At 40.9% G+C, this 26,370-nt stretch overlaps 6 protein-coding genes across 12 annotated transcripts in view; 2 read left to right on the forward strand and 4 right to left on the reverse strand.

The window, feature by feature from the left end:
* Positions 1 to 550: 550 nt before the first annotated feature.
* Positions 551 to 2,447, reverse strand: LOC131885720 (uncharacterized). The gene is made up of 2 exons (XM_059233858.1): positions 1,575 to 2,447; positions 551 to 1,506 (listed from the first exon to the last, which is right to left on the reverse strand). The coding sequence occupies exons 1-2, from the start codon at positions 1,950 to 1,952 to the stop codon at positions 679 to 681; spliced, it is 1,206 nt and encodes a 401-aa protein (XP_059089841.1). The 5' UTR covers positions 1,953 to 2,447; the 3' UTR covers positions 551 to 678.
* LOC131885721 (uncharacterized protein DDB_G0283697-like) lies at positions 2,058 to 17,051 on the forward strand. Its single transcript, XM_059233859.1, has 2 exons — positions 2,058 to 2,087; positions 15,078 to 17,051. The coding sequence occupies exon 2, from the start codon at positions 15,116 to 15,118 to the stop codon at positions 16,295 to 16,297; it is 1,182 nt and encodes a 393-aa protein (XP_059089842.1). The 5' UTR covers positions 2,058 to 2,087; positions 15,078 to 15,115; the 3' UTR covers positions 16,298 to 17,051.
* On the reverse strand, positions 4,446 to 8,880 carry LOC131885715 (cytoplasmic dynein 1 light intermediate chain 2-like). 4 transcript variants are annotated; one of them, XM_059233846.1, is made up of 11 exons: positions 8,376 to 8,879; positions 8,210 to 8,283; positions 7,697 to 7,813; positions 7,433 to 7,480; positions 6,756 to 6,986; positions 6,519 to 6,697; positions 6,219 to 6,448; positions 6,038 to 6,149; positions 5,767 to 5,967; positions 4,759 to 4,918; positions 4,446 to 4,677 (listed from the first exon to the last, which is right to left on the reverse strand). In XM_059233846.1, the coding sequence occupies exons 1-11, from the start codon at positions 8,537 to 8,539 to the stop codon at positions 4,550 to 4,552; spliced, it is 1,644 nt and encodes a 547-aa protein (XP_059089829.1). In that variant the 5' UTR covers positions 8,540 to 8,879; the 3' UTR covers positions 4,446 to 4,549. The 4 variants fall into 4 exon arrangements, with proteins under 4 accessions (XP_059089829.1, XP_059089828.1, XP_059089830.1 ...); XM_059233845.1 differs by having other exon boundaries at positions 4,446 to 4,683; positions 8,376 to 8,878; XM_059233847.1 differs by lacking the exon at positions 7,433 to 7,480 and having other exon boundaries at positions 4,446 to 4,683; positions 8,376 to 8,876.
* Positions 17,052 to 18,742: 1,691 nt separating the features above from the next.
* LOC131885718 (uncharacterized) lies at positions 18,743 to 21,278 on the forward strand. Of its 2 annotated transcripts, none has more exons than XM_059233854.1 (6): positions 18,743 to 19,094; positions 19,234 to 19,548; positions 19,625 to 19,839; positions 19,914 to 20,127; positions 20,483 to 20,622; positions 20,695 to 21,278. In XM_059233854.1, exons 2-6 carry the CDS (start codon positions 19,303 to 19,305, stop codon positions 21,200 to 21,202), a joined length of 1,323 nt encoding a protein of 440 aa, XP_059089837.1. In that variant the 5' UTR covers positions 18,743 to 19,094; positions 19,234 to 19,302; the 3' UTR covers positions 21,203 to 21,278. The 2 variants fall into 2 exon arrangements, with proteins under 2 accessions (XP_059089837.1, XP_059089838.1); XM_059233855.1 differs by having other exon boundaries at positions 18,743 to 19,090.
* On the reverse strand, positions 21,249 to 22,787 carry LOC131885719 (uncharacterized). The gene is made up of 2 exons (XM_059233857.1): positions 22,589 to 22,787; positions 21,249 to 22,514 (listed from the first exon to the last, which is right to left on the reverse strand). The coding sequence occupies exons 1-2, from the start codon at positions 22,682 to 22,684 to the stop codon at positions 21,294 to 21,296; spliced, it is 1,317 nt and encodes a 438-aa protein (XP_059089840.1). The 5' UTR covers positions 22,685 to 22,787; the 3' UTR covers positions 21,249 to 21,293.
* The window catches only part of LOC131885716 (N-acetylgalactosamine-6-sulfatase-like), a 42,728-nt gene continuing 39,144 nt past the window's right edge, over positions 22,787 to 26,370 (reverse strand). For 2 of the 3 annotated variants that reach the window (XM_059233849.1, XM_059233853.1), the window contains exons 4-10: positions 26,094 to 26,337; positions 25,917 to 25,948; positions 24,533 to 24,712; positions 23,997 to 24,140; positions 23,816 to 23,931; positions 23,489 to 23,719; positions 22,787 to 23,194 (exon numbers count right to left, since the gene is read on the reverse strand). In XM_059233849.1, coding sequence (XP_059089832.1) covers positions 22,862 to 23,194; positions 23,489 to 23,719; positions 23,816 to 23,931; positions 23,997 to 24,140; positions 24,533 to 24,712; positions 25,917 to 25,948; positions 26,094 to 26,337 — 1,280 coding nt within the window. In that variant the 3' untranslated portion in view covers positions 22,787 to 22,861. The remainder of the gene's footprint in view (positions 23,195 to 23,488; positions 23,720 to 23,815; positions 23,932 to 23,996; positions 24,141 to 24,532; positions 24,713 to 25,916; positions 25,949 to 26,093; positions 26,338 to 26,370) is intronic. The other variant, XM_059233852.1, reaches the window with a different exon arrangement.

Here is a 26,370-nt window from a genome sequence, read left to right on the forward strand (position 1 = left end):
TCCCTCACCAATTGAGTTTGTCTATGGCCACCTTAAGACTTGGCAATGTCATTCTATCGGTCCGTGGGTCCAAGAGTGCCAGTGCTGGTGGCTTCGTACTTCGTACTTGGTGGGCGAACCTCGAGCGGAGCTATGGCTGCTGCTGGTCATTGTTTGCAGGTTGCCACTTTCATCGAGGTAGAGCGGGAATTTCAAAATGAGCGATCGGTCCTCAGCCTTAGGTTTTAGGAGGAGGAGTACTTAAATGTTGTCTAAACACATTTTATGGATGATAAGTCTAATCGACAATTGAATGTCCTGTATAGACGTAACCAAATTGAAGTTCATCCCCCTCTGGTGATCCCCTTAAGCCTAAAGATGGAAGTTACTCGTGCAAATTGGCTGATGGTTAGAAAAATTGGCAATCATTTTGAAAACGTCGCGAAACTCAATTCCCCCAAGTTACCCAATGCCGTTATTAGTTACTTATTGCCCTGCCCTTGAATATGCCATCTCAATTCCGAAGTGAGAAGTAAAGTGAATATATGGATGAAATAAGGCCCAATTCGGGTACAAAGGGACGAAAATGTTATTGTTCATTTCAAATGACAAATTGCACATTAGCCTGGCTTTAAGAAAACACACTTATAAAAATGTCCAAGTTCTTATTATCCTCGAATAATGGGAGTAAATTTTTGGTTAGTTATCCACGAGGACGGAGGTGAGTTGCTCTTCAGTGAAATCGCCGGTATTGATGGCCGCCGTCAACTCAGTTTCATCCGTATCCTTTTCCTCTTGGATGAGTTCCTCATTAGCTTCAAGATGATCCATCAGTTCCATTGTCTCCTCCATGTGTTCTTCTTCCTGTTCTTCCTGCTCTTCTTCCACTGAAGTTCTCGGAACTCTTCGCTCAAAGGCGTCAGAAACGACTTGACCAATGCCTTGGGCCAACTCCATCTCCAAAGTCTCCCTTTCCACATCGTCCGGAATATGGCCATCGATTTCAATGTCCACGACAGGTTCCATTCGGAAATCCTCGTTCATAGGCTCTTCTTCAAAATCGGTCATTGGCTTCGTTTGAGGCTTGTCTTCCTCCTCAGTCACGCTGACATCATTAACTGGTTTGACCTTGCCTTGAAAGACCATCTTGTTGACCTTCAATGGGATATCTGCCACCCCTTTGATTAAGTTATCGAATGTAGCGAAGACGCCCAATTTCTCTGCCGTAGCTAAGGCACTGTTCGTTCCTGTTTCAAGGGTACCTCCGATCTGATTTTTGGTGGTGACCACGGTCGTCTTGGAATCCACTTTCAGAGCCGCATTATGCAAACGGTATTTAGTGGCCAAGAGAGCTTGAACAAGGGCATTGGCGGATTTCTCGACCAAGGTCATGGTCGAGTTAAAAGCATTGGCCAACATTTGCTGAGCCTTGCCGAAGTTCATATCCATCACAAAATCCGCCATGACCGTTTTGGACACGTTCAATCCTCCGACAGTTTGGTTCATAGCGTATCCTAGACCACTTAGCTGAAGAAGATTTCTCGTCAATTGCATGGATGTTGAAAAATTGAATTTTCATGAAGGATCAATCTTACCGTCGAATTGTACATGGCTTGAACGGATTCCTTATTGGCATCTCGGAAGGCTTGGATGTTCTTGACCACTGCTCGCTTGGCATCGAAAGCTCCCTTAATGCTGGCCATTTTCTGAGCGGTAACCGTCTTCTCGGTGTCATTGATAGCCGCCTCAACGTCTAATTTACCCAGGAAGTTGGTACTTGTATTCATGGCTGCTCCAATGGCTTCTGCAAAAGCTTTTCCGCTGTAGTTTAAGACGGCCACTTTCGCCTTGCCGATATTGGTAATATCAGCTGAAACGGCCTTGACCACCTCCGGAACATGCTTGATGGTAGGGGTTGGCATGGCCCAAGACCCAGCCAAGATAAAAGTCAAAGTAAAAAGACGGAGAAACATCGTGCAACAATTCAAAGTGAGACAAACGACTGAAATCTGATTGGGAAAATTTGGGCTTTCCTAGGATTGAATCTGGACGGTCAGTTCAGTTTTGACCTGCCACTGCACACTAATTCAATTCTAGAGCGTGATTGCGTATGTGCCAAATTATATTTTGTATCTGAAGCAGGTAAGATCATTCAAAATGAATGCTTCATAACTATCTGGAACATTTCATTGGTATCTAATATTAGTCCGTTCGTAGTAAAATTTCTTGTCAGTGTGCAAGAAGGAGCTAACCTTTAAGCTAGTAGCCTCGGTACAAAAGCCAATGGTTGAGATAATCAGATAAGTGGACAATTCACGTTACCATTGGTTGATGGAAATCAGAGAAGCCGGGTAACGACTGGGGGGGGGGATAAATTACGTTAGTGCAGGGTCAATTGACGACCCCTGGTAAGTCCGAGCTGACCGATAGGTCGACAACACCAGTATTACTCGAATGTCAGACCGGGGGGATCAAAAGCTATTTCGGGATGACGAAAAAACGTTTTAATCATTCGGGGCTACAACGACAAGAATTCGAAAGTGTGAATAGATCATGAAATCAGAGTAGAATGGCATAAATTGCTATGCTCGAGTAAGAACCATTGTGTTACAATAACCGAATTTCTCTCATCTATGTTTGAATCGTTGTGTGCAAGAAGCCTCCATTTGATTTTCTTTATTCTTTGTTGAGCGGTAAGAACAATTCATGAAAAGAAAAGATTTGGGCCATCGTCATACCAGATTTTGAAAACACAGCGGGATATCTGGATCGATTAGGTGTCACCACGGAGTACTATTACAGGTGTAGCCATCCTTGTCACCAAGGAGCGTTTCAAGTATATCTTTTAGAGACAGAAATTATCTGCGAGTTCTATAAAAGGGGTAGATGTTCTTTACTGAACAACAAGATTTGGCATCATTTCAATGACGATATTTTCTTACAGACTAATGTTTTCACTAACCATACACTTTTGATGCTCATACTGTTAAGGACAAATCAACTGAATCAGTTACAATATTTTTAAAATTTAGCTTTTTGTTCGAAATTCCAGTTCCCAGTAATTTTATTATTGAAATCGTGCAGGATTTTTGAGTGGCAAAAGCTACCCTGTTTGGTCAAAAGAAAATACTTTAAGGACCTAAGATGAGCTGTCTTTATTACTGACCATCAAAAGAATGATTAAGTCACAATCAAATGGTATTCTGATTTTTAAAAAAAGTATTTTGGCCGGAGAAGGGCGAAATAATTTTAAATTATAACATGTTTTGAAAAATATAATTCCAGTCCTTCAGAACAAATTCATTTGACATTGATGAATAAGATTTTTTTTCTGTCAAGCAGGGTCAGACACTAATGACCGATTGTAATGACCCAAAAACCAAAACACTGATTATCCACTTGATTTTGAAATTTCAATTCTTAACTTAAGCATCCTCGACCACATTTCCGTGGTTCACGCATTTTTCTGTCATGACTAAGTTGAATTTATTTTGAACATTTATACCATTTAGCATTGACCACTTACAGTCAAAATAGATGTTAATAGAATCTACTTGATGGTACACGTCCATATAACTATTTGGTTTTTTTATCTTGGACACCCTCAACAAGCGCATAACAATGTCGACTTGACACACGGAGAAGATCCGCAATCCATTGCCTTTTTGAGTCCTTGTCCGGTAATCAGTTAGGATTTTTGAAAGCTTCATCTTCAACTTTGCTTACAAGACTCTAATTCATTGAAAAAAGTTAAAGTTGCCATAGCGGTCATTAAAAAAAAAAGCCAAACTTATTTTTCTGGAGGGTTTTAGTGTTTGGGCCCCCCTGTAACAAGCAACGCCATTGGTTGATCAGTGAATTATTCACTTTGACCATGGAGTGGAAACTATGATGCTTTCTTTTTATTGGGGAACGACTAAAGGCTTTTAGCTTTCACAAATCCGAACAATGATGTTGAAGCCTTGCCTTGCCGTTGACACCTGGACGTCCTGGACTGAGTTCATTACAACTTTTTGGTCTCTCGTCTCTTACCTTTGATCACTACAATGTTTTGAAAGTCATGTTATTGTCAATTATCCTCCCTTACTTGTTTCTCTAGAAATTTGGTGAGAAAAAAGAATTACTAGCAAGCTTTGAACACTCGATGAGGAACTCGAATAATTTAAAAATGATGCTGCGTTATTAATAACCTTCGGCCAATATTGTTGTTCTTTTTCCGTTAGTCTGAAGCGTTGTTTCGCTAATTACTTATTACTTTTAATATTTCTATGTCTTCATCTTTAAGCTCAACCTTTTTGTGTCTGCTTAAGGAAATGCAAAACTTTGCCAGGATAGCCAGCACATGCATAAAAGAAAAAGTAGACAAAGATTTGGGGGACACTGGTTCCCACATTGGACCCCTTAATCCATTTTTTTTCTCTCCTTTTAGAGCCGAGCACTTGAACAAATAGGAATTCAAGATATGGTTGGAGTGTAAAATAAGAGAACTTTTATTTAAGCAAAAATATCCTCTTGAGCACAGAAAACTTTGGGAGTGGAGTTGGGGGTTCATGATCATCATTCTTCATCATCAACAATCTGAAGTATTGTTAACTGAACTTTCTAAGGAACTATTCCCCGATGATGGAAGTGGAACTTTTTTCTGCGACCGTGTGAGTCGATCCAATTCAGCCGCCGCATCTGACCGCATTGCAGCCGCTTTATCTAGCCGAAAATATAGAACTCCATTATCTACATGTTTAATTGCAAACAATTTAAAAATCGGTCTTATCTACTTACAGTCATCAGCTTGGGCGGGAGATTTGATGGATGCTCCAGGTTGGCCAGGCACGCCTTGGCCAGTTTTTTTGCTTAACAACGAATTGAAGAAGCTAGAAAGGACGCTTTCAGATGTGGGTGCTCCACCTGGTCCCACTACGCCGGGTTTACTGGGTTCCATCTAAAATAGGTTGAAATGATAGAAGAAATGGCTGGCGCTTTGACTTAAAACAAATAACAATTGAGCATTAGCAATTAATAACCAAATGGTTGGTCAGCATAAGTAGATCATTAGAAATGTCGCCACTGGGGAATTATGTTTTCAGATGGCATTAATACCATCACCACGGTATGTACAATTCGTAAGTGGTGTCACTTGGCGTTTTCCAAGATGGTTTCTGTGTATATCGAAATGAAACGATGAATCTGAGGACAACATAAAAGGCGGCATTCTGGGGTTACTATAGATGTACCACACTCTGGCTGGCTTGTTTGAGAATTTTGCCATAGGGTGAAAATTCCTACACGAAACCTCATCGACGTCAGTTCTGATTGGGGTCGTAAATTTGCCGATCTCTCCCCACCACTTGAGATGAAAATTGCCAAGAAAGCACTTTGTAGTTCAAGTTTTAAATGTCATTCAGGCAATTGCGAGTGACAAACCCAGCTTAGAAAAGATTTTTATTTTTTAGCAATCATCCATTCAAGTTGTGAGTACGGATCGACGTTTGAACTACCAAATGAGTCTTAGAGCTGACATCCATGAGATTTCGTGTTGGATTTTTTAACCTATTGCCAAATTCTTGAACAAGCCAGAGATTGGCAAGTCAATTATTTGGTAAATGGATTACGGCAAATGGATGAAAATGCATTCCCAAGGCAAAAACACTTACTCCTGGTCTCCACTATGAAATAGGCAGGGAAAAGTGGGGAAATAGTAGCATTAGTTCAAGTCAAATTCAAAAATTCATTTGAATCTTCGTCTGACCTCATGAATAAAAATGACAAGGAAGGTCGTAAAGAAATTACCTTCTTTGGCGAGCCCTGGACGCCAGGCGAACCGATTACTTTACGATCAGGGGTCTTCTGAACGGCTGGGGCCCCGCCTGCTCCGCCTCCCACAAGATTTGGAGGCGGAGCTCCGCCTTGTAGCAAATATTGCTGTTGGCGGAGAAGGAATTGCTGCTCATCCTCAGCAACCACCTCGATATCACGATTAGCAGCGCCAGGCTGATAGATACAGAAGAAATCTGAGATGTCTAAATACCGTCTCCATATGAAGATCCAAATCGAAGCTTACTTTTCGAACAATTGGCCTGGCTATAACATCTGTATAATATTGGTCTGGTTTCACGCTGTGCATGTTTTCGAACAGTATGGCAATCTTTTTCTCGTTGTCCCATCCGGCAGGTCTAGAAAAAAGAGGGATGATTGATGGGAAAAAGCGGGCCAAATATTTGTGCAATCCTTGCATATCTTACATGAATACTGCGTCCTTCTCAACAACCAATGCGGGTGTCTTGAATGGAAACCCATAGATGCGGTGGACTAGATACTTGTAGAATACATCGCAGTTCTTGTCGTCCTTAACAGATGTGTAAAATAAGGCTGCTCCAAATTGAAGACAAAATTTGCGGATGGATTGCTGGATGAAGTCGAAATGCTCTTCCTTGTAGTCATAATCACGTTCCAAGTCGGACATGTAATCCGTCTGATGGAAGAGAAAAGCCAATAATAATACATAGAACATGGTGTATGAGTGAGCTCATTTCAGGTCCTACTTTTGTGACGACAACGATGAGATCAAGACCCAGATTCCGCGTCAAAGTGTTTTCGGGTAATGGAAGCAGATCCTCTTCGGGCTCAAATTCCAAGTTGCGACTGATTCTCTTCGTGGGTGATGAAGAGGTCGCTTCAGTATCATCTCCAGGTTCCACATAGCTTTGCCATATTCTTCGATCTGCAAAATCACCATTACTTCCTGTTTGAGACCAGACTACTTTTTAATACCCACTTACTCTCATTCTGAAGTTCCAAAGTACGCTCAGCAGAAAGAGATAGCTTGTCAATGTGATCTTGGAGGAGAGAAGCCCAATTCTGCAACTGATCCATGATGTTCCACGGTGCCATCATGGACACACAAATGACCACGCTTGTGTCCGTAAAATTGGATTCGGTCAGAGCGAATTTCAAAAGATTGACATGGCTGGTATCTCCATCTAGGGTCCAAACCCCAAGACGAGTGTGATCTAAAAACAAAACAGCCCCAAAGCGCATCAATATTGAGGTACAAATCGCCTAATGAACACAGCATAGTAGAAATGTGAAATAGAGAAAGGGTACACCGTGAACCTAATAGAAACTGAAGGGAACACATGGCGGCCAAATAATTGGCGAAGGCTCGGTTCGAACACTGCTAGATCATCACTACAAGCAACATCAAAGTCATGGTCTCATGATCTAGGATGAAAACATGAAGCAAAATAAGCTCTGCCAACTAATTTTAATGACTTCGATTTTGGGGATGGAACGGAATAAAACCAGCGATAAATTGATTGAGATACGAGGGAAAACTGAAAAAAGAACGAACGATAGAACGAACCAGAGAAAGGGAAAATGAATTGAATGGATAGCGGAAAACAAGAGCGAGGAGGACAGAGAGTTGTTTAGAAACTTGGAACGGTACTGGCTTTACCCCAGGGTGGAAGGAGCCAATATTCGAGATATTCTTCGTTGGTCATATCTGATCAGACCATCGGGCAGCATTAGGTGAAGATAGAGAGAAAGCATTGGCATTGGCTCTGAATCTCATCCATTTGGGCCGGATTCAGCGTGAAAATGGCCGCGTAGGAGGGCGAAGAACTTGAGTCGTTCCACCCCTCGGGTCCCACGGGTTAGCACCCCACTAATCCCTCCACCATTAAATTTAACGCTAATTACGGCTGATCATTGGACTCACCATCACGATACTCATCCCGCACATCGATGTAGCTGTATTCTAAACCCGCCCCTTTCTTGGGATCTTCGTTTCCTTGAAGTTTGGCAATCAGCGTGGTCTTCCCGGATTCTTTATCACCTGAAATCAAAAGCGGATAGAGTGACACTCAAGAAATCATAGTGCATAGTAGAAGCAACAAACCTAGAAAAGTCTGAATATTTTCGGGGCAGTTATGTCATGTCACGGCACTTCATGTTAGCTAATAAAAGAAATGCCTTTTGAACATTTCACCTTTTTCGAGCCCTCTTGAGTACTTTGAGCTCACTATGGGCTGTTTTATATTTCGTCGTTTTGAACTCTTATTTCTTATGCCATAAATCAAAACATTGTAACACCAAACTGTTTTTCATGAAAGTTCAGAGGAAGCAAGCTTGGTAGTGTTTTTGACCAGAACCGCGAAATATAGTTAAAAAAACACGTTAATCCATGCCTAGAGGTCGAACTCAGAAACCCACTCAAAACCGGCGTACGTACCTAGAACCAACAAGTTTTTGGACGAGGGTAGTTGGGCATTCCGATTGGTTTGAACCTCAGAGAGAACCGTGGCCCTATAACAATAATAAATACAGTACCCCTGAGAGCCCAAACTCGATTGCATCTTTCTATCCAGAAGATTTGACTTTGAGCCTTGGTCCCTTACCAAAGATTTTCCGATTCCTTGTGCACATTGGATTTACTGCTATTGATAGTATGAGAATGGTTATTATTAGCGGTGCTATGATTGGGCTGATGGTGGGTTCGATGCTGCGGTTCCGATTCCATGGTGTGGGCGGGGGGCGGAACAAGAGGTGGCACGTCATCCATGACCGACTACCTCACTCCCACGCCAAATCTCTCTCTCTCTTTCCCTCTTGAATCCGACCACACCCACAGGATGGAGCACTTCGGAATAGGCTCCAATAAGGTTCAAGACGGGCGGGGCGGGGCGTTCAGGGGCGGAATCCGACTGGCTAGTGCGTTTCCCGTGTGACCCTCACTTCTCAGCTCAACTGGCTTTTAGTGTGTAGGTACCATCTACCATGAGTGGGACAAGACGAAGGATGGATGGATGGATGGAGGATGACTTGAAGGCACTCGCTCACTTTTCACTCCTACTCCAAGAGTCGGTCCTACTGCCAGCCACACACAGAGCACTTGAGTCATCCAAGTTCGCCTTTCTCTGACAGGCCTGCCAGTATGGCAACATGAGGCCTGGGCTTATGGCAAAAGCTGTGGGGTTTTCAGAGCACAATATGGGTGGTCGAAACATTTATATTTTGGGTTTTTCGGACTTTTGGTTGCCTAAATATGGTTGTTGAGCGTACTGGCCTTTAAATGGTGAGTGCGGGTGGGAATGGATGAATTGGGTGGGCTAATATGGCATCCCTGCTGTTAGCTTCCGTACATGCCTTAAGCGGCCTAGTGAGATGGTGGAGGTTTGGTTCTAGCTGATTGAGCTGAGTTAGAAGTCGGCAAGAGGCATTGTTTCAGTGTGACAGGCACCATTCTGGGCACTTCAAGAGACACTTTCTGCATGATGACTGTTGATGGGAACCAAACAGAGCTAGGGCACTAAAAGATATCTAGACACTCGTACTTCCAAGTCTATGGCTTGGGCAAGTAATCCGGTTCTTAAATGGTAGTGCTGGGGCGGGTCCGGCCAAAGTTGGACTCGTACGACTCCTTTGATTTTTTTTTACTTTTTGCCGGACTTGACGCGTGCGGACTCGAGTCCGGAAGATGATTTGAGTCTATTACTACGGTCTGATCTTGCAAAAAGACTAAGTCTTGCGAAATTCTAAGAAAGGATGAATATTTCTTTCTAAGAGACGGTCATTTTTTCCAAAATCGAGTAAAAGACTCAAGTGCACTAGGACTCGAGTCCGCACTCGTCCCAGCACTATTAAATTGCCTTACCTTTTACTTGCCTAACTTTGGTTTGTAATTAGAAACTTTGGACGGAAAAAAGGTGGTTAAACTTTCGTCATTAGTTTTGAAAACATGTGAATTGCGGATACAAATATAAGGTAAAATCAGCCTGGAGTGGCACTAGGAGGTACACATTATGATTGAGCTAATCAGTATGTTGATGACATGCTGTCAATCCACTCCTTGAACATGAAAGAGATCTTTAGGCCTGGAAAATTCTTAATCTTAGTAATGGCGAAATTTAGAATGAAAATTTGTACCACCAATAATACAGCAACGGAATTTTGGTATCATGTTGAAAGATTTTGTCCTTTCACTCTAACTGTGACTGGCAACAAAACAAGGCGGATGTACGGTACAGCAGTAATTCCGTTACAGTTTAACATTGTGTTATTGAAACGACCCAAAACTTACAAGAATTACTCGTTACTCGTTCATTTTTCAGCTTCCAGAATGGCCTTTAATTTTTCGTTTATCTCGTGACAGCTGAAGAACTTTCCATTTTTACTGATTCCATCTAGCATATTTTGATCAAAGAAATTCAGGGTTGAAAATTGTGCTTGCTCTTAACCGCTCTGAAGGTGCTATTGGTTTTGAATCTTGTTGCATTTGCTACTTTAGTGTTTACATCTTCTCAATCTAATTCCTTTCGACTCAAGCACGTAAAATGTCTCCTTGGATTAAATATGTTGCTTCGAATTTCCAAAGCCTCCTCACTTCACTTCACTTAATGGATGAACTTCTTACAGAGCTTTACTGACTTCACAATGTCTAATACTGTTTTCCATCATGAATTTTGCGACATTGTTTCAAACCATTAACAATCATTATCCCATCCAGTGACTCCTCAAAGTATTATGATGCAATACATTTGGAACAACTATGTCAAGATAGAATTATTGAAAAATGTTGACAAGAAATCTTCAAATTTTACACATTAGGACTGCTTGAGTAAAAAAACTCCATTTCTTTTTTGAGCAGAATGGTCTGGATGGGGTAAACCATAAAATGTTGGTCATTTAAAATTTTAGTAAAAGTAATTGTAGCGAGTAAAGCCATTCCATTTTTTTTCGAGTAATGGTTTTGTAACAAATTACTATTTTTGACTAATGTAAAAGTAACTGTAATTCGTTCGTTTTATTGAGGATAACTAATGCCCTGGATATATTTATATTTACAAACTTGTCATCGTCATCCCTTTGCTACTCATATCACCGTTACAGGTCGATTCAAAAGCGCTGGATTTTGGTCAACTTGTCCAAACATTTGATTTGAGATAGACTTTGCTTGGAATTGGCCATTTTTTGTATTCAGCTTGTTGTTTTATTTTAGATATATTTGTCGACAAAGCAACAAAAGTAACCACTGATATGTTACTAGAGATAACTTAAGTATGTTTTAATCTTTTGTGAAGTTACGCATTGAAAAAAGACCTAACCTACTTAACAAAAAAGTATACATGCTCATTAAGTTATTGGGTGGGGCTTTCAAGATCAAGTCACAAGTACGAACTATATCAAGTTATTACTAAACAATTGAAAAAGAGCATGTCATCAACGCGAACTTGCCTACAATCATGTCAATTTTTGTTGCCACTTATTCCATTGGCTCTCTTAGGAACAAGGAAAAAGCTCTCAAGGATTTTTTCACTTTTACTCTACCATTTCTTATTCTCACCGATTTTGCTGAGCTCTAAAAAGGCTACGTCTTGCAAAATCAGCCGAACATCTCCAGCACCCTCTAGCACAAACAAGGTGTGAGTTACACATTACTTGCCGTTCAACTTGCGACGAGAAAATCCGCCAAACCTAGCCTACCCTTGCTTGAAGTTATTAGTTACACTTGTAAGGAATAAAGGTATTGGACCCAGGACAACTGGGCGGTAGCGAAAACTGCAGAAAATGGTAGGCTAGAGCACGGATGTCTGTAGGGCCTTGGCTAGAGTAAACACTTGAGAAAAGTAAGTGTGGGCGAAAGCAAACGAATAAGATGTTTAAAGTCATCTCCCAGATTTACAGAATGTTTTTGCATGGGGTCTCACAACCAGAGTCATTACCGATTGGCCTTTAAACTACGCGAATGAAACATGTTGGAATCCAACACTTAATGGCAATCTTTAGGAGGAAAAAAGTAATAATTCGTTTCTATGTAGCTTATCCAGAGAGAAGCCATCATCTGTTATGAAGATTGCGTTTACCAGCCTACAAAATGGCTACAAAATCATTCAATCTTGGCCAAATTAGCATTACATATTTGCTTGGTTTGTCTCAAATATGGTCTGTGTATTTGCATAGTCTAAATTTCGAGCAGACAATTGTCAAAAGGAACAAAGAAGTTAAAACGAAAAAGTGCAATGTCTGATAGTTCAGGGCGTTTGAAACTGGTGGGAAGTTAAAATACAGATGTGTACGTAAAGCAAAAAAGCAAAAACTGTAACAGATCAAATTGTTATCAGTCGCATTCTTTTTCCCAGACCATTTTTCATTGTTACACGTTAATGGGTTGTTGTACCCACAAAAAATATATTGATATCAGTTACATAAACTGAATCTCTTCAGATAAAATTGTATATTGACTGACAAAGATGCTTGACTTTCTCTAGCGCATATTGTAATCGTCAATTGACTGAATCATATTGCGAATAAAGATTGTAAATTTGCCCACTTTCATGCTCATTTCATGCCCTTAAAGAGAACCAAAACAAAGTTCGACGACCTGGGAATATGAATTTTAAAAAAAAGAAATGGGCCGTGGAGCCCCAATACTGTTATTTAAACTTTAACAAACTATTTGAAGAGGCTAATTGTTACGAAATGACCCCATTCATGACGACAACTACAGGGTGTTTCATAAAAAATGGACCATCTGTACCTGTACGCATGGTCTTTGGCGCACCTTTTTAAGGTTCAGAGACTTTCTGGGAGCTGAACCATATCCGAAAGACTCATAGTGTTGTTTCATTCTCATGATCGAAGCACCCAGTTACAATGCCAAATGTAAAGAGGAAACGTAAACCAGGCGAATCTGCAATTGCCAAGTTTAAAAATAATATTATTTTAGAATCTGACAATACTGCAACAAATTACGTGTGTTCAAAAAGAACGGTCACCATGGTGCATCAAAACCCACCTGGACGACCAAAAGTTCAACTATCCCGTTACCCGTCGGGGCGGGTCAATTGGGCGTGTTCATTATGTTGAATATCACTACCACAGGCTTATGAACCCTGGAAAAAGACATCCTAACAATTAAAGTGAAAAAATGTGATTAAAAATAGTAAGGCTCCACCATTGTACATTGAGAGTCTTCGATTAGCACGTTCAAGTCCAGAGACAGCATCACGATGCTAACTCTGTACAAGTCGATTGTCAAGCCACATCTTTAATATGCTCCACCCATTTGGGCTCCATTGAGTTCAGCAGGTTTGCCAAAGGTCGAGCAAGTCCAAAGATGTTTCACTAGGAACATCACAGGAATGAGAGAGCTCTCGTATTGGGATAGGTTATAATTGTTGGGTTTGTACAGTTTTCAGAGAAGGTACGCAAGGTATCTGATACTGTACGTTTTCAAAAGCATTCATGAGCTTTGTCCCAACCCAGGATTTAGGGTCAATTTTAGTGACCGTAGAGGCTTAATGTGCGTTTTGAGAGCACCTTCAAGTCCTCGAGAATCCAGGCTAGTTCGAACAATGAAGTCCACATCTCTTCTTTCTCGGGCTTCTTCATTGTTTGATTTGCTTCCTTCCAATATTCGTAGGGAATACGTAGGCCTTGTTGATCCGGTAGCATCTTTCAAGTCAGCCTTGGACAAATTTTTAGATAGCATTCCAGATCAACCCTACATTCAAGGACGAGCTCAGTCTGCCAACTCAAATTCTTTGGTAGACCAAATGTTATATAAAGTCTGACAGGTTTTAAATGGACGCATTATGACGTTTCATTCTAAAAGTACTCGGGATTGCATTCCCTGTAGCGGTTAGAAAAGCCCATAAAAAACAAACAAATAAAATGAAAGCCCAAAACATGCAACACAATAAAATTTGTTCAAAGGATTTAACTGAGGATTTAATCGTTCATATGAGCATGGTGCACAGAAGTAAATGAAAAGGTCCCAAATAAGGAACAATAAGTTAAGAAGGAAGCAGTTAAGGACCCAAATGACAATAAGTAGCCAATAAATACCCTTCAATGTGAAAAATATTTAAAAAACCGAGACAGAGTTGAGAAAGGGAAAAAATGGCAAAAAAAACTGAGGATTGGTCTGTAATTTCGTTCACGAATTTGACCAAATATGAATTGAAACTTTCTCCTTGAACTTGAAACCCGAAATATGAGGAAAATGCTGGTTATTGCCTATTCCCCAATTCTTTAGACTCTCAGCTTTCCAAAATTCATAGATTAAAGTTAAATTATTTGAAGAAAGAGGAAATCAAAGTGAAGTGTTATTTCTGTATCAATTTTACCTGTGCTCCTTCATGAAAACCGAGACATTTGTTGCAGTTTAGAATAAGCTAATTTGATTATTTAGAAAGCTCAGTAAAGGTAAGGCTGCAATTTTCAAACGATGCTAAATTACCCATAATTCCGAAAATAAATGTTTTGTTGAGGTCACAATTTGAAACCCCTAATTAACCTTAACATTCATAAATAGTCAGGTTTTTTTTTTACTATCAACCCACTCGATCATTCCAATATTCCTTCAGTCTTTGAGGAAAGAACTCTTCTCCTCGTACTCAACTCCTTTAAGTGGCAAAGGGAGAAATTTCTGGTTCCAACACTTCCGAGAATTGCTCTGGTTGTACACTAATATCATGGACCTCTAAATTCTTTAAGAGTTGAGAATTGGAATAGCTGGTTTTAATGCCTACCTAATGTTAAAAAAAAAACATTGCTTTACAACAGATTATGAAATATGGTAAGATTCGTCCAAAGTAAATACAGCAAATTTTGTCCAATCTTTCGGCCACGTTATGGAGTCTATCAAACGGAAATACCAACCAGCTTTTTTGACAAATTTTCTTCCCCTGGGTTAAACTCTTTCGATTACTAGTCGGCTTTTTGGTCGACTAGAAGGGGTGTTGCCTTGGCACATTTCGATCAGCCATTCTGTGTGACCTTCTGCGTGTTCCTTTGATACAAGAGGAAGCTCTCCCGGTCAAATTATTGACAGATTATGAGGACATCACTGAAGAGGGGTCAAATGGTTGTGGAACCGTGGGTGGGAGTTTCACGTTTATATATAGAGCGATCCCAATTCTCGGCACCATATTCCCCACGATCTACTCTTCCCCCATGACCAATGGTCATGTAATGGTATCCTTGAGATACTGTCAAGGGAAAGCAAAAATGAAATTTATGATTGACTTGACCAAAAAAGAGAGTTAGTATTGAACACCGATTCGAATGGTTCACATGGCTCGTGATCCGATCTATAGTCGCCCAATTCCCAACTGATTGTCCCAAACGAGTGATCATGTCGGACACAGATTATTCTTTGTCTTTATCGGACGAGGATGCTTCGGAAGAATTAAGAGCCCTCCAAGCTCAGCCTTCGAAAGTGAGCACAATCTCTGTGAATATACCAGATTCGGCGTCCAGACGCAGAAGCAGTGCCATATCCATCTCAGAGGAAATCCCCTTAGTTAATGTATCTCCACGAATTGTCATCAGTCCAGGGAGTAGAGGTACACCAAAAGCTTTCAGTCATATGTCTTCCAGACGGAGAAGGCCGTCTGAAGACAAGAAAGGTTCCAAAAAGACTCCTGGAGATCGTACGGTGATTGAAACGAAAACTTATAGATTGAGTTTTCCGTCTAATATGGACATTAATAGAGTTCCAACCTCGCCAGAACGCTTGTCAGTCCATGATCCAAGGAAAACGAAGAAAAAGAAACGAAAGCAAAGACTCAGAAGGTCAAAGTCGGCTTCAAGTGAATCTTCTTCAAGTTCTGAGTCAGATTCGGAGATGGAATCTAAAGTGGCCAATGTCAAAAGGAGAAGGTCCAAGCGAGGTAAGCGCAAGTCCACAAAACGCAAGAAGAGAGCCAAGCAGACCGTAGAAAACATTGAAGTAGAAAATGTGATGATCTTGTCCGATGCAAATGCCGACCAATCCCAAGGACTCGAAGACTTCCAGCCTCCCAGGAATTTGTCCCCACGAAGTGCGGCCGAGTACGCGAGAAAGGTCCTCAAGCATGCGGCGGAAAAGCGGCGGAAAAAGAAGAAGAGGAAGGACAAAGACGGAAAGGACAAGAAGACGCAGAAAAGGAAGCGGCGAAGGAAACGTCAAAAGGGTAAGAATGATGATAGTGAAGCGGAGGATGAGGAGGAACCTCCTCCCAAACCCAAAGAGTCTCAAAATCATTTCTATCAAACCCCGAGACAACTTTACAAGAAACGATGCGTTTTCGTGTCCGAAAACAAACCAGTTAAATGCTCCATTTGCAAAGGCATGCATTATCGAACCAAGCGGAATTTTGCCTCAAATCTTCGAATCATCGCCAATGTGAATCGGACTTTCGGACGGATCTTGGGCGAAATGCGAAACAAGATGCGCAAGATCGACAGCAATCTCATAAAGGTCAAAAAGAATCTCGAGTACTTGGAAGAAATGTACGAGGGAGTTTTTCGAAAGGTCAACCGATTAATCGCTTGACAATTGTGTTTGCCCTCTTTTGGCGAGCTAAATGGTTTCATTCCTAAGCAAGTAAGCAAGTCGGATAACGAAGGGGTGGAAAAAGGGACAAGGGTTTGGAACAGAGCATAATACGAAAGTGGGCCAAAAAGGGCTTGACTAAGAGGACCAAGAGGTGGGCTAGAAGTTTTATCGATATCAAACGGCCTTTGACAAGGTAACTGATCCAATTTCAGTACCACTCAAGTGCTCAGCAGGAAAGGCGCTCACCATGGATCCAAATCAGCTCTGCTCAAGACTTGATAGAATTCGCTCAAAATTATCGGAGATTGAGAGGCGAAAGGAGGTGATTGACGTCAGACAAGATTCCATTGATGATCTGGCCTACAAGACCATATCGACAATGAATCTGCTCCACGGAAGACTGACCACTTTGCAATCTGTGATAGAACTTGATCAAAAGTATCGCTTTGAATTGGAGCAATTCAGAGCGTCCGTATTCAAGTCTTCAGATGTGGTGATTACCGTGGAATTTGTGGATAAAGTACCCACTGAAAATTCTCCATCCTCCGTGCAAGATGCGGAGGAGGAGGAGGAGGAGGAGGAATGCTCAACGGAAGAGGACATGTCCGTCATCGAAAACCTAACCTACGAGTTTGAAAAGCCTAATCAAAAGTAACTGTTTCCATTGTTACGTTTCTTGTACATATTCGTTTGTATAATAGCTATAAATCGACTTGAAAGAAGTTTGAAATAAAGGCTATGAAAATATCAACTATGTAGCAGAAAAACAATTTTGAAAAATTGCGTGTACAGTGCACGTCCAAGCATTAGGACCGAACAAGCCAATCAGTAGTGGGTCGATGAGTAAGGCATCAAATTGGGAATCTCGGCTTTCTCAAAACTATTTCTTTGCCAAATCCGACAATTCTTTGGAATGTGAGGAATGTACGTCTGAATAGAGTTTTGAAATGCCTTTTAAATATGAGGCTCATCTCCGGACGGAAAATGAGAGGGATGAAGATGAGAATGAAAATCTGAGAATTGAGCTCTGGGGAGCCATCATCAATCATTTGGCAGCTATTTACAATGGCCGTGTCTTGGTCACTGAGGCGTATGAGCCTACAAAATCGAAGGGTGAAATGGAAATATGTAGCTATTAGCATTATTTACCAAGTACCTCGTCATCCAGCATAAATCATGGGAGAAAACTAGATTTCACTTCAGTTTAAGCATGATGTCAACAATGCATCTTTTTCTAGAACCTACTGAAAAAATATTTTGGGAACGATGCATTCTAACTACAAGATATATTTCAAAAGTGATATGTTAGAGCACACTGGTAGGATTTCAATGAGCAGACATACGATGTATTTGCAATTGAGATTCCATTGAATTAAACTTGAGCCCACATTTTTTATACATATTAAGCACGTTTTTATGATTCTTGGTACGCGTTTAACCAAAATTCAGTTCGAACGATGTATGAAAGGGCATTGCTAATAAGTAACATTTAATGGAAGTATTTTTCTTTGCGTGAACAAATTAAACAATATCCATTCCAAGAGCTTGTATGATAAAAAAATCAAAGAAAACATACCTGAAGAAAATGTGAAAATGATTGGAGCGCTAATAGCCTGCCTGATCCAAATTGATATCATCGAATTTGACAAAAAAAATTCTTCTGAAATCCTCAAGAAAAATATCAAAAATGCCAAAAATCTTTCCAAATTTCGGAGTGCTTAAAGAAGTTGCAATTGACGCATAATTCGTTTAGAAACAGAAAAATATCATAAGTTACAATTGAAAAGTAATTGCCTTTTAAAGGCATTTGAACAAGGCGGAAAAGAAAGTGCGGGTAAATAATTGCATTTCAAACAATTTAATAATCATTTTGATTGATTAATTACATTTAAGCAATAATTTTCACAAGCCGTTCTATAACAGAGTAAAACTCAATTGAATATGTTTTTCCTTTGGAAAGCATTAAATTCTCGTTCATGATCGACCTTGTGCCTACAAGGTCAATGGTTTGCAGATCCAACGCCAAATTGGTTCTGCAATGTAGCACGCAAGGGCAACGAAATGGTCTATTTTACATGAAATCATTGTGTCACGCCATAAGTGCCCAATAGCTCTTTCCATAATTCAGTCGTTTTCGTGGGGTCGTTTTGTCAAGTCCGGAGGTTTATTTGTACAGATTGTTGTGACACTTCACTCAAACTGAACCAAAGATTGAAATATTGACAAATGTCCTTTGAAACGAGGTTAAAGTGACGTACGCGGGAGTGTGAAGAGAGGCGTCGTGACCCAAGTTGTCCCACGTTTTATGGCCTTTGTTCCGGAAAGCCGAGAAGAGTTTATTTGTACAAATTGTTGTGACACTTCACTCAAACTGAACCAAAGATTAAAAGATTGACAACTGTCCTTTGAAACGAGGTTAAAGTGACGTGCGTGAGAGTGTGAGGACAGGCGTCGTGACCCAAGTTGTCCCACGTTTTATGGCCTTTGTTCCGGAAAGCCGAGAAGAGTACAATTGCAGCCTTTGGAGCATACCTTAAGCATGGATCAGACGCTTTTAGTTTACTATCTCAAACTGGCTACAAAGAAATAAAAATCATTCAGAGCCAATGCAGATACCCTGAACGAGATTTATGAGCGTCTCTTTCAAGGAAAGGTCATCCAAGTGGAACTCGAGAGCAAGATGAACAATGATTCTGAACTTGGCTATGACAGAGAGCAGATTCTTTGGGCATAAGCTGGCAAATAATGACAGTGTAACACTACCAAGATGCTTTGAAAATTGAACCCACAGTACGTAAGTATGAATGGGAACACTCCGGGTGAAAGCCAGAGTGTGTAGAATGCGAGAGTGTGTCCTGATGAATGCACGCGGAAACACTCGGCCACATTCCAACTTCAAAGGAAGACGCACTCAAACGCCAAGATCATTTCAGTCATTTGAGTGGCTGGTCAGTTCATATCCCTTCAAGGTGGACGAAACAACACGTTAAATTGATGCCGTTATGGGATCGCTACAAGAGGAAACACAAATTGGTGACATGAGTGAGGACGATGGAGAAGTGGACCAAGAACCCGAGAAAAGCTCGGAACCATGGGTTTATGGATCAGGTGCGGATACATGGCAAGCCAAGGCAAAATCCGGTTTGGAGAGAACCTCAAAACTGCACAACAGCCGAGAAATGTCAGATTTATGCATCTTGGCATGTGACGAAAACTGGTGGTTTGGGGACACAGTCAAGGATTTCACGGTCAGTTGAGTGGTAGTGTCAGAAGCGTTTAAACATACACGTGTTTGATTTTAAACCGGTTTGTCCTTGATTTCAGGCCCACAAACTGTTACTTGGTGCGGCGAGTCCGGTGCTTTACCAAGTTCTGTACGAGCTGGACGAGGTGACCAATCCTGATCGACGGTTGGTTTTGGAACCAAGATTACAAGTCACTTTAGCTTTGGTCCAATGCTATGATTACGTGCGACTCGACATAGACGGGATCCCACCGATTGCCATGGAGGCACTGCTCAACTACATTTACAAAGATCAGTAAGTAGAACTTTTGGGATGGGAAATACTGAAACTATCATCAGTCGTAAGAGGACAAAATGATATCTCTGTAGATTCAACTCCTCGGATTTCGAAAATGGATACAGTCGCAATCTTTTGTGGAGATTATGGCACACAAGTAAGGCCTTTGAAATGGACCACTTGACGACACTGTGTGCCCAAACCATTCATCAAACCATGTGCGACGACACTGTTTTCTGGGACTTGAATTATGCTATGCAGTACAAAGAATTGGGCACAGAGGAAGTGATGGAAAAAGTGATCAAGGTGAGCAATTTGAACATGAACTGTCCCCTCGATGTACACTAAAACGCTCCTTTTGGCATTTAATCTCGATGAAATGATTTACTCGTTCACTTGTTGGGCAATTTGATTGAGACATGAGTTTCAAACTTTATGTCTAAAATGCAGAAAATTGCAAAAACTACACATCAATGGTTTCCGAATCCTGGCTATAAAAGTACCGAATATTTGAAAGACGTCAGTATTGCACATATTTGTTTTGACCAATGATTTACTTACATACCGAATTCCCATGCCATGAGCATTTTGACATTTCGTTGGTGCTATTCAATGAACCAAATTTATTCTTATTGAATTTGAAAAATACCTCACATTCCAGATGGTGGATGAGATGAATGAAAAGGTATTTGAGAATCCAAACTTTGTTTGGTTGGACAAGGCGGCAATTCACGAAGTGCTTCAGAGACGAAAGCCTGGGAATTGTGATGCCATGGTTGTCTATAATAATCTCCTCCGATGGTAATACGATCAAATCGTCACCGAACATCAGCTTTTTCCCCCGAAACTAATCAAATATATTCTGCTTTCTAGGGTACTTTACCAAGTTGATAGGACCGCTTGTGCCGAAGTGGGAGATCAGCAAGGCAGTCAGATCCCGATTATTCACCGATTAGAGTGGATTACCGAGTGCAAAAAAGGCTTCCATGATCATGTTTCCAAAGCGGATTTGGAGAAATATCTGCATCGAGGTCTGGCCCAAATGCATTGGACCGAGTTGAGTCAAAAGGACTTTCTCGAATTCGTCGTTCCATATCCTGTACTTGAAGATGAAGAGCTCCTTCGACAATCGATCATTTTAATGGAAATCGTGGTCCAGCATCCGGAACGATTGAACCGATCTGCATTTCAACTCGAAAGCAACAATCGCAACAACATTCCTGGTTGCGGGTCCAAATCACAAATGTCGAGCCCCTCAATGGCCAGACGCTTGTCCAGGACCAATTCACTTCGCAAATCGATCAATGATGTCAAACTAAGAAAACTTCCCTCATCCTCAGGATCTAGATCTTCGTCTCGACCCACGAGTATGATATCCTAATATCGGTCACAAATATACTGTACTATTAAATTCTAACATTTTACGATTGTTAAATACATACACGTGTATTGCCACATATGTTGACTTTTTTTTAATTATCGGCAGTGGACCTTGAGCCCATTTCTGGCGGTGTGTAATCCTTGGGAACAGCCTTCCTGGGTTTGAGTGTAATGCGTCCCCAAGATCGGCTGGGTTTGGTTTTGGACCAAGCCAGTTCTTTCTCTTCCTTGATTTTGTCCAAATCATCTTTTCTCTCGAAAAAGAACAGCTTCTCCTCCTTTTCTTTTAGGCTTTGTTTCATTCGGAGAATCTCTTCCTTTTTGGCTTCTCGTTGATAGAGCTGATATTGCTTCTGTAAGGCGATCTCACGATTTGCGTTCCATGCCTCAAAGTTCTTCTTCTCCGTTTCGATGTACTTGGACTCGTGCTGATTTACGCTTTCCGTGACAGCCATTTTCAGTCTCTCCTCGACATTGGAATCGCTAGATTTGGCACCGCTCAACACTTTCAAGATCTCATCTTTTACCTCCAACGTTTCCATCGACGACACGTGATTGCGAATCAATTCCAAAGTCTCGGACGCAAATGTGTCTTTTTGGGCGCGATCTCGCACTAAATCCCATTTCTCCCAAAAGACCAAGCCCAACAGTTCCAGATCTGGATCGCCATTCCCCAACTTGGCCAATGTTTTCCCGATTTGATGCTCTTTCCGGATCAAGTCAAAATGATCATCAAAATATTCCGGTTCCAGGTATTTGACTCGGATTTTGATCTCGTCCTCAGGTTCGGGTTCAGGCTCAACCTCCTGTGGAGCCCAAACTTGATCAGGAACCGGATATTTCAAGTACATGTAACAAGCATACAAGGCCATTTCTCGAGCAACAGGAATGGCATTATCTTCCTGAATCATCATATGAATGCCAACTTTGGCGCCATCCCGCCAGTTTTCACTTTTTAAGAAATGATCGAGCAAATAGACCAGGCTGTAATCGTCGGGAAAGATGCCGTAATTGAATCGGTCGTCCATCAAACGCATGAGATTGTCCGTTTTGCCTTCTTCCACAAAGGCCCGCACCACGGCGAAATGAGTAGACGGTAAATTGAGGACAGTCTGTGGCGTTCGGCGGAACTGGTAGAGCAATTCCTCGAGTTGTTCTAATTCAGTGTCCCCTTGAGCTTTATTAGCGTAGAGATCAATATCCACGTGACTGGAGCGACGCTCGCGTTGGAACTTACGGTCTATATCCACGAAAAATTTGTTCATTTCTAGTTTCTGGAAGATGGGCGAGTTGAGTCGAGCCTTCCATTCACTCTGAAGATAAATTAAACCATTGTACAGAAACGTGTACTTGGTTCCCAATGAACCCATCATTGATCATTTCTTACCTCCAGAGCGAATGCGGGGGACATAAAGCATCGAAATGAGCTCGAATGAAGAGCCCGCATTTTCACGGCACATCCTTGAAGTTTTGAAGACAACATGTTTTACACAATGAATCAAATATTAATGATAAAAAGGCATGTCTTTCAACGAAATATTCTTCATCAGTCCAATGCCTGCCGAGCATGCGAAAGTAGAAAGTAAATATAAACATTGGTATTAGTTCTCGGTACTTTATTTCAATCATGCCACCCAACCTCGCATTTCAGTTTCATGTTTTAATGCGGCCAGTCGCATATCACCACCTTTGAGGCTGGAATTGGTAGACAATCGTCGAGATCTTCGCATCCTGGAGGAGCCCAATTTTCCACTGCTGGATCGCAATAATTCAAGGCCGGTTTTCCAGGTACCAAATCTTGTTGATGCTTTTCCACCACTTTTTTCAAGTAACCCACAGCAGTCTCGTAGATGGTAGGCGAATTTCCTGGACGAATGGGATACCTTTCTTCGGGATCATTGTCTACGTCAAAGAGAATGGGCTCAGCAGTGTGGTTCACTTGGGTCGCGCTCACAATGCCGTCCATGTGGATATTGGGACAATAATCAATACCCTAAAAAGTGGATTGGAGCACAAAAAAAACCAAACGATTTCTTAGAATCTTTTTAATTGCTTATAGAACAGAACCTTTTGGAATTCTTAAAGTGATCTTTGAAAATCGATGCAGCTTGTAAAATCATCGTCAATCATGTTTAGAGAAGAGTCAACAATGAACGAATTATAAAGCTATTATTTTAAACGACACAATTACACGGCCAGATGCGGACTTGAATACAATAACAAATCATGTAACACTTGACCAAAATATTGACAATTTAAAGTCTGACTTAAAGAAGAGATCAATTACCCGTTTCAACTCTTCTTGAGGAGTTCTCCAAGTCCACAAGTGCATCTTAAAACGACCTTTCCTTACGGCGAAGAGTCCATTTCCCCGATAGAAAAACACTACCTTCTCCAGATCCAGATCACCATTCATCAGAGCCGGTTTCAAGCTGATGCTGTCATAAACTCGATCCCGTGGCATAGGAAGGCCAGCCAGATCGAGAAACGTGGCAAATAAATCCATTTGTGTTCCAACCTGCGCATATTGGATTTAGCTCAGGATATCCGTTCAGACCGTCAAAAAAAGGTGACTCACCAGAGTCTTTCTTTCTTAACGATTACTGATTAGTACCTGCGAGCTTGCATTTCCGGCAGGGATCTTGTTTGGCCACCAAAAGAATGCGGGGGTTCGAAAACCCCCTTCAAATGTCGTTTGTTTACCGCATAGAAATGGAGCATTCGTTCCAGCTAAGAATAAGCAAAGACTTGGGATAAAGATTTGAACATGAATGCTTAGTTTTGAATAAGCAGACCTTCTCGTTTAGACACCAAAGCTGCACCGTTGTCTGACGTCAAAACTACTAGAGTATCATTTTCCAGCTTATGATTCACCAGGAGGTCTAACATTTTCCCGACAATATCGTCTACTTCAATCAAGGCATCACCATAAGCCGTTCCTATAGAGATGAATGAATGAAGGGATCATAATTGGTATTTTAGGGATTCACTACGTTTCTGAAATTGTAGACGCTCAGTATTTAATCGATAACTCATGAATTAACTATTTTTAGAATGGCAATGGCAGGTATGAACTATGAATTACTCTTTCAACGTTGAAAAGACCGACCGACGCCTCTCTATGAATCAATCGACCCTCACAAAGAGGGGAAGTCGGCCAATCCTGAGGCTTCTTAAGCTCAGGGCGAGAACAAGCCGGAAAGAAAACCTTTCTGGCATGCAATTCGTGACGAAATTCGTTTTCTAATCATTGAGGGTGTATGCACCCTAAATTATTTCGAACTTTATCCTCGATGAGAAACTTGACACTTGTGTACGTACTCGTACGTACCTCTCTGGCTTCTTCCACGAAATCTGGCAGACGCATACGATGGGGCATGGGTGCTGTCGGGGTTCCAGTACAAAAAGAACGGTTTTCCAGTCCGACCACGACGACTTATGTACTCTAAAGCCTCTTCCCCTAGATGCTGAGTGTATTCCGATATTCCAGCTATCAAGTTAGTAGTATTAGTAATCGTAGGAAATGACAGTTGGGAGCCACTTACGCCCTATCATCAAATTCAATTCATATTCCATTTGATTTAGATGGCATTTCTTTTGATGATAAACGTGACCATAATGTTCTAAAATTACTCTACTATTTTCTTTGATGCATTTGGCAATGTACATAGATGTATCTTTTGGGATGATGGTTGATTTGAGTTTGTTTTTACATTTCCCGTTTTTGCGAAGGAATTACAAGGGGGATTCAATTAGGCTAACTTTAGGCTTTAACTTTAGAATGAACAAAAATATTTTGGCTTTTTTATAATGGCACATCAACAATTTAAAAAAAAAACCTTTGGCGTGCTTTGCCGACTTCAACAGCACAAAGAAGGTCGATAACATGTTATTTTTGTCCGGACAAAAAAATAACAACATTTGACGGAAAGGGCTCTAAATTTGAGCCCTTAAGTTTAAATTTCTAATATATCTAATCAGTCTAAAGTGATGTACTTTATCTCTTAACTTGATTTCCCCTCGTAGATACTGCACATGTATATAGGAATGCATAACTTAAAGCCAAAGGAGAGCTTCGCATGAAGACTCATAAGAGTTGGAGGAACTTGTTAACTGATTTTATTTCTGACTAGTAAACATTTATACATTTGATAAGAATACATAGAATACATAGGATGAGCACGACCACGTGCTCAAACCACAACAATATCCTCTACCGAGGCTCACATATTTTAGATTTTTAGTGCCGTCCACCAAGATTTCACCGTTTATTTAAGGAAAAGGTTCAATCGCAAAAAGGGGGGATTTATCATATCAATTAAACTTTTAGGACAAGCAGATCCAGGATGCATATATTCATTTAACTAAAATGGTTTCCAAAAGCGTGGAAAGAAGGAGAGAAATAACTCCACTTGCAATGTGAAAACAGCCTTGATATGGAAACTCTAGAAATCAACATTTCCAAATAAATGGAAGAAGTTTGAGTACAAAGGCGGTTTGAAAAGGTGGAGAAGTGCTTGAATGAAAATGTATGAAAAAATACCCGACTTGAGCCAAAATGATTAGAACTTAGGAATTTAACAAGGAACTAAAACGTCATTGGGCGATTGAATTTGTCATGTACTCTAATCTCTTTTTTCTAAATAAGGCCAATCAAAAACATCAAAAAGCTAACCTAGCTTGAGTTGAGTGACTTCCAATTGTCATTTTATTACTAGTCAAGTTGATTGCGATTCCTTCATAGAATCTGAAAAGAAATTAGAGATTATTGTTTCTTTCGTAGAGTTTGAAAAAAAAATCGTGAATTAGATCTGTTGGTCGATAAGTTGGCTCGAGGAAAGCTCAGCTGAGGTTTGAACGTCAATGACCGTTGGTGCATAATGATCGCCTACCTTCCTATCATATTTTGATCTTTGTAGACAGGAATATTGGGAGCTGTGGTGCCGTCGTACTGAAAGTGGACATTTGGGGCGCCGTACCATTCATTGAACCCTCTCTTTAAGGGATGATAAGGCGCTCGGTGACCCAAATGCCATTTTCCGATCAGTTTAGTATGGTATCCACCCTTTCTCAAGAGCTCCTGTAGCAAAATTTCAGATGAAGCAATCCCACCTACAATGTCTTGAGGAGTGTAGGCTGAAAAGATGGGGCCCTGAGTATTTGACGTAG

This window comes from Tigriopus californicus, chromosome 8 (genome assembly GCF_007210705.1).
Source record: "Tigriopus californicus strain San Diego chromosome 8, Tcal_SD_v2.1, whole genome shotgun sequence".
In the NCBI taxonomy this organism is placed as follows: Eukaryota; Metazoa; Arthropoda; class Copepoda; order Harpacticoida; family Harpacticidae; genus Tigriopus; species Tigriopus californicus.

Excerpts from the sequence above, each read along its gene's own strand:
- LOC131885719 (XM_059233857.1), bottom strand. The coding sequence starts at position 22,684 with ATGTTGTCTTCAAAACTTCAAGGATGTGCCGTGAAAATGCGGGCTCTT. Across the intron at positions 22,515-22,588 it reads CCCCCGCATTCGCTCTGGAG|AGTGAATGGAAGGCTCGACT; the intron begins GTAAGAAATGAT and ends ATTTATCTTCAG.
- LOC131885715 (XM_059233845.1), bottom strand. The coding sequence starts at position 8,539 with ATGGATGACGTGCCACCTCTTGTTCCGCCCCCCGCCCACACCATGGAA. Across the intron at positions 7,814-8,209 it reads CAAAAACTTGTTGGTTCTAG|GTGATAAAGAATCCGGGAAG; the intron begins GTACGTACGCCG and ends TTTTGATTTCAG. Across the intron at positions 6,449-6,518 it reads TCATCGTTGTCGTCACAAAA|ACGGATTACATGTCCGACTT; the intron begins GTAGGACCTGAA and ends CTCTTCCATCAG.
- LOC131885721 (XM_059233859.1), top strand. The coding sequence starts at position 15,116 with ATGTCGGACACAGATTATTCTTTGTCTTTATCGGACGAGGATGCTTCG.
- LOC131885718 (XM_059233854.1), top strand. The coding sequence starts at position 19,303 with ATGGGATCGCTACAAGAGGAAACACAAATTGGTGACATGAGTGAGGAC. Across the intron at positions 20,128-20,482 it reads TGATGGAAAAAGTGATCAAG|ATGGTGGATGAGATGAATGA; the intron begins GTGAGCAATTTG and ends CTCACATTCCAG. Across the intron at positions 20,623-20,694 it reads TATAATAATCTCCTCCGATG|GGTACTTTACCAAGTTGATA; the intron begins GTAATACGATCA and ends TCTGCTTTCTAG.
- LOC131885720 (XM_059233858.1), bottom strand. The coding sequence starts at position 1,952 with ATGTTTCTCCGTCTTTTTACTTTGACTTTTATCTTGGCTGGGTCTTGG. Across the intron at positions 1,507-1,574 it reads AAGCCATGTACAATTCGACG|CTAAGTGGTCTAGGATACGC; the intron begins GTAAGATTGATC and ends AATCTTCTTCAG.